The following is a 12383-nucleotide window of genomic DNA, read 5'->3' on the forward strand; positions in this document are numbered from 1 at the left end:
ATATGCCCTTCTGTGACTTCTTTTCCTAGAAGGTTCTGTTGACAGACATACAACTTGCCCTTTTGGAGGGTACAGTATCTACACAGGGAAAGGATTGGTACAAGGTCTTGAAATAGTACTCTGAACAACTCGAATAAAGGGACTGCCTTCCAGGTGTGGCATTCTGTGAGGAACTGGAAAGGTCTTGTACTCTAAAGGCTGCCCAGAGGAGACCAACACCAAGCTGCTCTTTCAAATGGAAATGTTTCTTTTCTCTACTCAGCACTTGAATTTCACGCAGAAGATTTATCAGGCTCAGGCCTTGCAGATCATGTCTCTAAATGCCATTCACCAGTTTTCTCCTTCTGTGCTGTTATCTTGGTGCCATCTGCAAGGAGACAAACACTCTCAAGTCTGCTCTTTTTTGTGGTGTAAGCCTCATTTGTTTTGCAGGCAGTCCTGTATCAGGCATAATTTTGGAGCTGGGGCAGGTGGAATTTGAGTTGTTTGGTAATCCCACCTTTCCACCAGTCTTCCACAGGGGGCCTGATATTTCTCCCCACAAAGTACCTTGAGCTTTGTTAAGGAGGATAGTGGCAAACTGAGAAGGAATGCAGAATGGTTGCAGGAATCATATTTAATTTGAATATTGTTTAATAATCATGGGGTTTGTTTGTTTTACAAAAATTATATGCAAATATCTCTGGTTCTTATATGTGCAATGAAGCTATACTGGTTACGGAAAAACTTTGGGTAATAATTTTTTATTTTCTTTCTGATTTGGGATGATTCAGGGCAAAACCCTTTCCCTTTGAGGTTTTATGTTATTTTTTTCCATTTTACAAGATTTATAGGGGTGTCATAAAATTAAACTCGGATAATTAATTTCTGTTCAAAAATCTGTACTGGTTTCCCACTGACTACAAAATAAAGTCCAAATGTCTGGCATTAAAGTCCTTTTATGACCTGACTCTAGTCTATCTTTGCAGCTAGATCTCACCTCTGTGTACCCCATAGTGTCCAGCCAAACAGGACTACTGGTCATTCTGGGAATTCATTCTCTCACTCAGAATAGAATACCCTTCCCCTCACCTCTGCTCATTGAAATCTGACCCAGCTTACAGGATCTTACTTTAAATGCCACCCCCTCCCTGAAATTGTCCTCCTCTCCCCTTACCAGAAATAACCTTCCTCACCTGCACTTTATAGCACCACTACTACTTTTCTTAATACTATCTCTTTCCCTATATTATTTTACCTGATTAACTTAAAAGCTCCTTGAGGGCAATGGTGATGTCCTCATTCATATTTACATATCCCACAGTGGCTTAAAGATTTCTCATAAATATTTGGCTCTTAGTAAATATTTGTTAAATTGAACTGAACTACTAAATGAGTCTGAGGCTTAGAGTTTTTACGGTTTGCTTCTGCTGGTAACTTCATCTTGGAAAAGACAGTTTAATTGCTGTCTGCTAAAATGGGGAAAAGCATCTTTGTGAAGGCAGATATCAAGGTGAATCAAAATAAACATGTGAAAGCCTTTGGATGCTCTAGAATAACGTTATCCATACTAAATACATTATTATTATTTTCAAAATTAAGAAAATTCTTATTCAGAAATGAAAATCACTTATAACCATACTTAAGAAATTTATTCTCTCCTACCACCTTCTCTGAGGAAAACCTGAGGAAGTATCAGGATCCTGTGAGTTAATTACTGAGCTTAAGGTTGAATTTATAAGTCCTTCTGGGAATTTTTTCTTATCTGTGTTATGCTTGCCTAGTGGCCATCTGAAAAAGCCCTGGGAGAAGCCCCCATTAAGGATTTGCATGTATGTTTTCAGACTGTCTTTTCCTTTAAGCTCTTACCATTCCTACTGGTTTTCATTTTTCTGTTTTTTGGGTTTTTGTTGTTGTTGTTGTTTAGATGGAGACAGAAATCCAGCATGTCTCTGAGGCATATGAGAACCTTGTGAAGTCATCTTCCAAAAGAGAGGCCCTGGAGAAAGCCATGCGAAACAAGCTCGAGGGCGAGATTCGAAGGATGCATGACTTCAACAGGGATCTGAGAGGTGAGGGAATCATTTTTGACACACTGGCCAAGACGGTGAAGGGAAGAGCTCAACAGCATACCTTAAGGCTCTTAGGTTTGTCCAGACTACTAGAATGGTCAGTAAATTGCAGGGCATAGACCAGTCTAAGTTTTTGTGACCACAGTAGTACTTGGTCCCAAGCTTGCTTAATCAAAGTGGGATGAGCTGATGTGTTAATTGGACAGTGCCCATCCTGGGACTTCTCGACCTACCTGGCTGACTCACACAATCCATGCTGCCTCTCTTCCTTTATAAGTTTTACAGAGGCCTGTCTTTGGTAAAGCTTTAAATAGTGATATCCTCCATTGTTTCTAGGATTCCCTCCTTGTATTGTCATCTTAACAAATAATTTTAAAGATAGTGAGAAATAACCACCTTCAAAACTGATGACCTTGGGGATGTTATTTTTTATCTTTGGGTTTAGGGTATCTTGTCTATTAAATGAAGGAGCTGAACTAGATGCTGCCTATAGTCCCCTTCCAGCTTTGACATTACATGATTTTGAAGACTTTATAATAACTTTGGTGCTCTTGCCTGGTGAATGAAAGATATCATATTCAGGGATAAATTACTTTGTGGACATTTAGAAATTTATACTTTGGTTTTGTCAATGAGGAGTGAAAGTATTAAGTACTCACCTCCCCTTTCCCTGCCATGGTCTAGTGTTGTTTTGGGATCCACATTTGCAAACCTATGTTTGTGTCACCCATTCCTGTATAATAAGAATAAACGGGCTTGTTTTGCCTAAGATCAGTATTGAGAGGGCCAATAGTATATGCTTGGAAGTTTGTGCATGGGTCCCTGTTTATTGTGTCCTAATTCCACAGAGCGTCTAGAGACAGCCAACAAGCAGCTTGCGGAGAAAGAATATGAAGGGTCAGAGGATACCAGAAAAACCATATCTCAGCTCTTTGCAAAAAGTAAGTCTGAAAGCTTCAGCAGCAGGTATTAATGTGTGGATGGGAACGAGGTGTGTGAAGAGGTCACACAGTTCTATTTAGCCTTCTAGAACAGCCAGGGTAGAGTGAATGTCATTTAGGGAGTATTTTTCCTGTTCAAGCATGAAGTTGGGAGATATTGTTCTTTTCCTCCTAGGCCAAGAAGGCTGCTTGCCATAACATCTAGTCACATCAACATAGCTCCTTTTGTATTAAACAAGAGAAACCCCTTGAAATTCCTGCTTTTGCCATGGCTGGCTGACAAGGACCTCAGTGACCATGGGGTTCCTTAATATTGAAGGGATTTATTGTTGAAGGCTCCATGTGCTTGCTCTGGTTGAGATGGGATTAACATGCAGGATTGATTATTAATGTTTGCAATATCTAACCTGTACCTGGGTCTCCCTTAGTTAAAATACCCTATATTATCATAATTACAATTTGGTGGACTGTAAGTGTAGCTAGATGGGGACCACTGCTATGGCCTGAAATAGTGACTCTGGTTACAGAGTTGGAGGGTATGGCGGAGAGCAGAGCTATGTCTTCTCATAATAGTGTCTGGAAATATTCCGAGGACCATGACAATGAATTCATCCTCTTCTTTATTGGTCCAAAATGGATCCCACCCAGCTAGACAATGCCTCATTCTTTCCAAGTGCCACAGTAAAACCAGCAATAAAAACTACACAGTGGATTGAGTCCATAGGGAGAATGAGGTCAGGGGAAACAGATGAACTACCCCAGCATTAGCAGATGTCTATAGTTGGTATCCTCTACCCTCAGCCTCCCTCAGCGCAGCTCCCAGCTGGAGTAGTGCTTGGTGGGGACTTGCCAGGCCCCATCTTTGCTGGGCTTCCACATGACCCTTCCAAGTCATTCCATGCTGCTTCTAGTCAGCTTTTATGAGTCTGTTTGATCTTGACTTGCAATAATATCCCCTTCCCTTCCTAGTTTGTTCAGTTGTGCACTGGCTTCAGAACTGGGACTTTTTCTTCCTCATTTCCCTGAACCTCCTGTTCCTTTGTCAGTATGTCTTAAGAGGAAGGAATGTAGTTTTTCTAGTGTCATCAGTGCCTAGTGTACATTGTTGTGAAGTTGCTTTTCTGGTGTCACGGTTACAATGAAAGCTAATTCATGGGTAGAGAGGGTGGCAGCCTCCCAGGACAAAACAAAATAAAAAAGAAAATGTATGGATTCTTGCCTTGTATCTTCTAGTTGACACTCCTCCCTGTGCGGAGATGGCATTTCGCATGTCCTAGTAACCCTACTCATTTATAAAATGTGGTAATTTAGCAGATTGAACTATATTAACAGCAGAGTGAAAGACTTAAATGTTTCTAGAAGGGAAAAAATGGACTCTGCTTAATAGGCAGGGAAGAGGACATGACTTGTGGCCCCTTAATTTCTTTTGCCTTTGGACATCCACAGGGTACCATGTGGTTGGGACTATGGCAGGAGCCAAGGAAGCCATCTTGAAAAGTCTCCTGGGGGAATGTGTTTAAACTGTCCTAGAGAGGCCAAACCAACTGAACCCTAGGAGAAAGCAGTCTGGTACAGTAGAAAGTGTTTAGAACCACTTGGCCTTAAGTATGGTCTCCACTACTTATTTACCAATTGTGGGACCTTGTACAAGTTACTGAAGTCCTCTGAGTCTCTGTTTTCTCATATGTAAAATGGACAAGAGAATAATACCTTTCTTCTATGGTTGTTTTGATGATTAAGTTAATACAACACTTGGTATATAATAAATACTCATTTCTTTCCAAGGTACATCTGAGTGGATATGTAAAGTCAGAGTGGGAAGTAAGGCAAGGCTACCCTAGTAAAGTTTCTCCTACAAACTTCAGTATTATATTAAGGTCTCGAGAGGAAGGGAGGGTACTCTACATCTAAGTGAGAATCAAAACTGCTCATTTGAGTTTCTGGTATGAGGTCTGTCTAATTAAAAGGGAAGGAACCTAGAAAGGCATGGAGCATAATTACATGTGTCATCTGCAGTTACAATGCAATCCTAGATTGATCTCAATTAAAAAATAATGTTAGTGAGTAAAGAGTGGGATTTGAGGTTTTATATAGTTTATGAAACACCATTTTTAGATCAATTTAATATGTTTTCATGAGGAAACAATGGGGAAATTTGGGGGCACTCAATTGTTCTTTTGCCAATACAAAACTGTTTGAAGATACAAAATTGAAGAGACAAGCCTATCTGTTCTTTTAATATTTATGTGTCTATTCTTCTTTCTGAAATACTTTTCATAACAGTTTTTATATCTACTTTCTTATTACTTCTGTACAACAACCATTGTTAAGTGACTGCTCTTAATTTACACAACAAGTTAGTGGTAAATCCAGTGATAGAGTACAGATCTTGGTTTCCTCGTTCATATAGCTGTGTGTTAGAAAGCTAGAATGTTTAGTAATGGGTATGATTATCAGTTTTGCTCAAGTAAGGTTTTCAGCCAGCTCCAGAATGGCAGTATTGGTATTTCATGTCCTGATAGATAAGGAAAGCCAGCGGGAGAAGGAGAAGCTGGAAGCAGAGCTGGCCACTGCCCGTTCTACCAACGAGGACCAAAGGCGACACATCGAAATCCGAGACCAGGCCCTGAGCAACGCCCAGGCCAAGGTGGTAAAGTTGGAGGAAGAGGTATGTGTAGTTTCCTCAGGCAGCATGCAAGCGTGAGGGTAGAAGAGCTGGGAAGTCAAGGGCTCTGGGGCCTCTTCATTTTGGTGAATGGGCGGCTGCACTATCCCCCAACAGGAAGGTACCATCTGCTACTTCTAGTTATAGCTGTGCTAATGTGAGTGGACTTCGATTCCTTTTCTCTGCAAGTTCCTTTCTTTTGCTCCAGGATAGAAAATCACCAAGGTCAAGGAGCAATTTCCATTTGTTCATTCCTATAAGTTAACAACCCCCCACCCCCCGCCGCCAAGTTCTTCCTGTGTATCTAGCCCTGCCTTAAGCCTATGACACACACACACACTGCCAAAAATATGTATACACATTTTAAGAAAGGAAAAAAAACTATTAAAATTGTAATACTCAATATATACTAATAACAAAAGATGAAACAAGTCATGTTGACTTCTGCAATTACAAGAGGTGCTCAAAGTGGTTACCATCAGCGTCCAGATACTTCTGATTATGGCAAACTACTGCTTGAGCAATGTTGATCAAAGTGTCCACTTCTATACATTTTTTGGCACTCCTGGGGTGTGTGTGTGTGTGTGTGTGTGTGTATTATATTATATAACACATTATATATTATATAATATAATATATATTATATTATATTATATTATATTATATTATATTATATTATATTATATTATATTATAAATTCCTGTCCTCACAGGGCTTTAACACTTTATTTTGGAAGGACTAGAAAATGATTTCAGATAATTTAAAGTTCTCTACAGATCTTGAAATCAGATTGGCCCTTGTCTCCCCATGCTCAGTGTGAAGTTGATCCCCTCAGGTAAGAAAAATGAATCTTGATGGCTCTACCTTGTTTTGCAGATTGGTTTTAGGAGAAAAGCAATCTTGGGAGTCTGGAATAGGAAGGAGCCCAGGGAGAGTTTAGTTTATGGCAGGCTCTTATTGGCTTGGTTCTGGAATGTGTGTATGTGGTGGGGTGAAGTTGTCAGTTATTTGTGTGCAAGCATGGAGCCTTCCCTTGACCAATGCAGGGGCCCCAAAACTACTAAGCATATGATTAATCTTGATGTAGATGTTACTCAATTGCCACACTTAACTGTTTTCCTGTGAAATAGAGGGAGCTTTGTTGCTGGCTTGTCGTTAATTAATTTTGGATGTCAATTGTCATTGTATTGGAGTAATACTATCTCTTTGATGTTTTATACTCAGGGAATGGGTGGTTTCAGCAAAAATTGGTGCTAAAGTGTAACTTGGTAAAGAAAATTTCACATCTCACTGACTTATCTATTCTAAAATTTGAATTGTTTTAAGAGAAAGTGGCCTCCATTATAACAAATAGAAAGCTTTATAAACTTGATACAAAAAAAAAAAAATGTTTAGTGACCAAGGTCTCAGCATTGTGGCTATTTTATGTGAGTTATTTTTCCTACCTTCATTCATTGCTTGCTTCCTCTCCCTCAGAAAGAATGGTTCTAGTTACTAGAGATCTTCTGACTTACAGATATCCTTTGCTTCCTTTTTTGGGTATTAAAATGCTCGCTGGAGCTGGGTTGTGGGTTTATATTTTTCCACCATCTAACGTATGATGCCCTTTAACCTGAATTGCTTAATGGTTAAACTTCAGGTTGTATAAAGTCAGGCTAATCTCCTATGCTATGAATTGTCTACATCAGAAATAATGCTAAGTTGCTTTATTGAAAATGAGGAATACTTGTATATTCTGGTGTCCAGGTCTAAGGAGCTTAGCATACTCTTTAGCCTTTTGCTACACCTGGTATATTCCCTTCCTCTCCCATTTTGCAAGGAAATCACAGAATGAATTACAGGATGAAGATAAGACTGTATTTTTTTAGAGAAGGGAAAACTGAGAGATCTGCTGAGAGGAAGTAGCTTGCTGGTGATCACATGTCAAGTCTTGGGTAGAGCCAGTAATAAAATTGGAATCTCATGACTCTTCATTCCCTAGACTCTGCTGCCTATCTCCCTATTTGAATCATCCTTTGGTTCCACTCTCAAAAAGAAAATGTGGGTGCTTGTTCAGATTTAGTAACCTCTGCCATCTTTTTTTTTAATTGAATATATATTGGTATATTTATTCGTCTCTAAATAAACATGGCAAGTAAATGTGAGCTTGGGAAATAAATGTAATTGAAGAGCTGGTTTTCAATGGTAGGCTGACTTTCATTTTTTACATTTATATTGAAGTATAGTGTTCAGCAACATGCATATTCATTCTTTTTAAAGTTATTTCTTTTTTTCAGTTACAGTTGACATTCAATATTATTTTATATTAGTTTCAGGTGCACAACATAGTGGTTAGACATTTATATAATTTATGCTGTGAGTCCCCTGATTAGTCTAGTACACCCCTGGCACTATACATAGTTGTAACATTATTCACTATATTCTTTATGCAGTACTTTACATCCCCGTGACTATTTTCTAACTACCAATTTGTATTTCTTAATCCCTTTGCCTTTTTCACCAAGCTCCCTAGCTCCCCTCCCCTCTGGCAACTGTCAGTTTGTTCTCTGTATCTATGAGTCTGTTTCTATTTTGTTTGTTCATTTATTTTGTTCTTTGGAGTCCACATATGAGGACCTATGGTATTTGTCTTCTCAGTCTGACTTATTTCACGTAGTGTAATACCCACTAGGTCCATCCATGTTGTCGAAAATGGCAAAATTTCATTGTTCTTTTATGGCTGAGTAATATTCCACTGCATATAGTTGTATGTATCACATCTTGGGTTGCTTCCATATCTTGGCTATTATAAATAATGTTACAGTGAACATAGGCATGCATGTATCTTTTCGAATTAGTGTTCTGGATTTCTTTGGATAAATATCCAGGACTGGCATTGCTGGGTCAAAAATAGTTCTACTTTTGCTTTTTTTTTTTTTTTTTTTTGAGGAACCTCCATACTGATTTCTGTAGTGGCTGCACCAATTTTCAATCCCACCAACAGTGTATGAGGGTTCCCTTCTCTCCACATCCTTGCCAACACTTGTTTATTGATTTATTGATGATGGGCATTCTGACAGGTTTGTGGTGATATCTCATTGGGGTTTTTATTTGCATTTCTCTGATGATTAGTGATATTGAACATCTTTTCATATGTCTGTTGGCCATGTGTATGTCCTCTTTGGAGAAATGTCTGTTCAGGTCCTCAGCTCATTTTTTTTTAATTGGATTGTTTAGTTTTTTGACGTTGAGTTGTATGAGTTTATATATATTTGGATATTAATCCCTTATCAGATATATCGTTGGTGAATATCTTCTTCCATTGAGTAGGCTGTCTTTTCGTTTTGTTAATGGTTTTCTTTGCTGTGCAAAACTTTTTAGTTTGATGTAGTTCCATTTGTTTATTTTATTTTGTTTCCCTTGCCTATGGAGGTGAATCATAAAAAATACTACTAAAAGCAACATCAGAGTTTACTACCTATATTTTCTTCTAGGAGTTTTATGGTTTCATGTTTTACATTTAAGTTTTTAATCCACTTTGAGTTTATTCTTGTATATAGTGTAAGAAGGTTGTCCAGTTTCATTTTTTTGCATGTATCTGTTCAGTTTTCTTAACACCATTTATTGAATAGACTGTCTGTACCCCACTGCATGTTCTTGCTTCCTTTGTCATAGCTAAATTGGCTATATAAGTGTGTGTTTATTTCTGGGCTCTGTATGTTCCATTGATCTATATGTCTGTTTTTATGTCATACCATGGTGTTTTGATTACTATCGCCTTGTAGTATAGTTTGATATCAGGTAGTGTGATACCTCTAATTTTGTTATTTTTTTCTCAAGATTTCTGAGACTGTTCAGAGTCTTTTGTGGTTCCATATATATTTTTAGATTATTTGTTATAGTTATGTGAAAGATGACATTGGTATTTTGATAGTGATTGCACTGAATCTGTAGATTGCTTTGGGTAGTATGGACATGTAAATAATGTTAATTCTTCCTGTCCATGAGCACAACATATGTTTCCATTTATTTGTATCTTCTTCAGTTTCTTTCTTCAGTATTTTACAGTTTTCCGAGCACAACATATGTTTCCATTTATTTGTATCTTCTTCAGTTTCTTTCTTCAGTATTTTACAGTTTTCCGAGTACAGGTATTTTATCTCCTTGATTAAATTAATTCCTGGGTATTTTTTGATGCAATTATAAATGGGATTGTTTTCTTAATTTCTCTTTATGATAATTCATTATTGGTGTATAAAAATGCAGCCAATTTCTGAATATTAATTTTGTACCCTGCTAATTTTCCAAGTTGATTTATCAGTTCTAATAGTTTTTTGCTGGAATCTTTGGGGTTCTCTATATATAGTATCATGCCATTTGCAAGTAATGAGAGTTTTATTTCTCCCTTTCCAATTTGGATGTGTTTTATTTCTTTTTCTTGTCTTAGTACTATGGCTAGAACTTCCAATACTGTGTTGAATAAAAGTGGGAAAGCGGACAGCCTTGTCTTGTTTCTCGTCTTTAGAAAAACCCTTTTAGGTTTTCACCATTGAACATGATGTTAGGTATGGATTTGTCATAGATGGCCTTTATTATGTTGAGGAATGTTCCCTCTATTCCCACTTTGCTGAGAATTTTTCTCATAAATGGATCCTGGACTTTTTTAAAGCTGATAGTCTTATGGGAGCTATAGTTGTCTCTGTCTTGCTGCTTTTGGATCCTGGATTTTGTCATATGCTTTTTCTGCATCTATCGATATGATCATATGATTTTTATTTTTCATTTTGATTACATGGTGTATCAAGTTAATTAATTTGTGGATATTGAACCAATCTTGCATCCCAGAAATAAATCCCACTTGTACGTGGTGTATGATCTTTTTACTGTATTGCTGCATTTGGTTAGCTAATGTTTTGTTGAGGATTTTTGTATCTAAGTTCATCAGGGATATGGGCCTATAATTCTCAATTTTTGTAACGTCTTTGTCTGGTTTTGGAATCAGGGTAATGGTGGTCTCATAAAATGAGCTTGGGAGCTTTCCCTCCTTTGAATTTTTTGGAATAATTTAAGAAGGATGGCTGTTAATTCTTCTTTGAATGTTTGGTAAAATTCACCTGTGAAGCCATCCTATCTAGGACTTTCGTTTGTTGGGAGTTTTTTGATTACACGTATATTTTCTTTCTTTTTTTTTAAATTGCTCTACCTGTTGGCCCCCCACCCCCTTTTTTTCAACAGACTATGCAAAGCTTATCCAGACTTCTCTGAGATTGGGATGTAAAAAACAGCCTCACTGCCCATCCAAGAAGTGTGCTCATCTAGTTGAAGACAGATGGAGACAAAGACTCTGCAGCCATCTTGGTTTGCAGTTTCTGAGGGTTCAGTGGTAACTGGTTATTTATTAATCATGCAAAAATATATATATGTATGGAGAAGACATTAGTCTGTAGTTCCCACTGGGCAGTCCTCACTGAAACAGTTGCCTGAAATATATTTCTGGCTTCAGACTTCTGAGGATTTTCTGGGCATTTGTTCCAGAGATTTTTAGTTTTTTTCCCGGGCCCTGCCCCCAAATATGTAGATTTACAATTTATGATTTAAAGAAGAAGTTATAAATATAGTGTAAGGATTGAATGATGGCATCTAATGGCCAGATGTCTCAAATGAGCTCATTGGTTATTGTTAATTTCTTATCCCTCATCAAACTTGTACTTTTTCATGGAGTTTAGCTATTGGGAAATTCTGAGTTGCTGTTGCTAAAGGATGGGGAGAACATTTGGTGGCGAGTCCAGAGACAGAGGCCATGTAATGTCTTCCAGACTCTCAAGTCAGATCACCTCTACCACATAGAGAGGCTTGAAATTATGTCTCAGGGAAAATTATTGATTTGTGTTTTCTTTTTTGTTTTAGCAGCCTATCAGAGCACAGTTTACTCCTGGGTGGTGTTTTTCCTGTCTCCCCTATAATATGCAAAGGAATACATTCCTTCCCTTTACTTTCAAATACAGGAATTGATAATTGAAGTTTTGCTTTTCAGCTGTGACTCAACCCCCATTAGGCTGCATTCTTCCTGGGGTATTTTTTATTTAATTTTGAAATAGTGCCACTTTTGACAACGTGTATAGATCTTGAGATTATTATGCTATGCAAAATAAGTCAGAAGGAAAATGTCAAGAACCATATTTTTTCACTGATATGTGGGATATAAAACTGAAAACAACAAAGGAACAAGACAAACAAATGAAGAAACAAAAACTCATAGACACAGATAATAGTTTAGTGGTTACCAGAGGGTAAGGGGATAGAGGGGTGGTAGGTGAGGGTAAAAGGGATCAAATATATGGTGATGGAAGGAGAACTGACTCTGGGTGGTGAACACACAATGTTGTATATAAATGATGTATTACAGAATTGTACGCTTGAAATCTATGTAACTTTACTAACAATTGTCACCCCAATAAAGTTTAATTTAAAAAAAGACAAAAAAATATGGAGCATTAGCACAGTATTTAGTGTGAATAGGTAGCTTTGGAACTAATCTAGTAAGGAGTCTTTTGTGATTCCTTTACAAAATTAGTGAAAATTTATAAATCAAGAAAGATATTCATAAATTTAAGAAAATGTGTCCTTCTATGTGTTGGAAATAGCTCAAGTAAGGTCGTATTTAAAGGCAGAGGGATATGTCACATGCCTGCCTATGTCTCATATAAACAAAAATAATTTAGTTATGACTTACATATAGCATCATGA

The 12383-nt window shown here is 37.6% G+C and overlaps 1 protein-coding gene across 1 annotated transcript in view; it reads left to right on the forward strand.

The window, feature by feature from the left end:
- The window catches only part of AMOT (angiomotin), a 69006-nt gene that overhangs the window by 10214 nt on the left and 46409 nt on the right, over positions 1-12383 (forward strand). Inside the window, exons 3-5 of the mRNA XM_081042829.1 lie at positions 1907-2051; positions 2900-2992; positions 5515-5660. Coding sequence (XP_080898955.1) covers positions 1907-2051; positions 2900-2992; positions 5515-5660 — 384 coding nt within the window. The remainder of the gene's footprint in view (positions 1-1906; positions 2052-2899; positions 2993-5514; positions 5661-12383) is intronic.

This window comes from Rhinolophus hipposideros (genome assembly GCF_964194185.1).
Source record: "Rhinolophus hipposideros genome assembly, chromosome: X".
NCBI classification, from domain to species: domain Eukaryota; kingdom Metazoa; phylum Chordata; class Mammalia; order Chiroptera; family Rhinolophidae; genus Rhinolophus; species Rhinolophus hipposideros.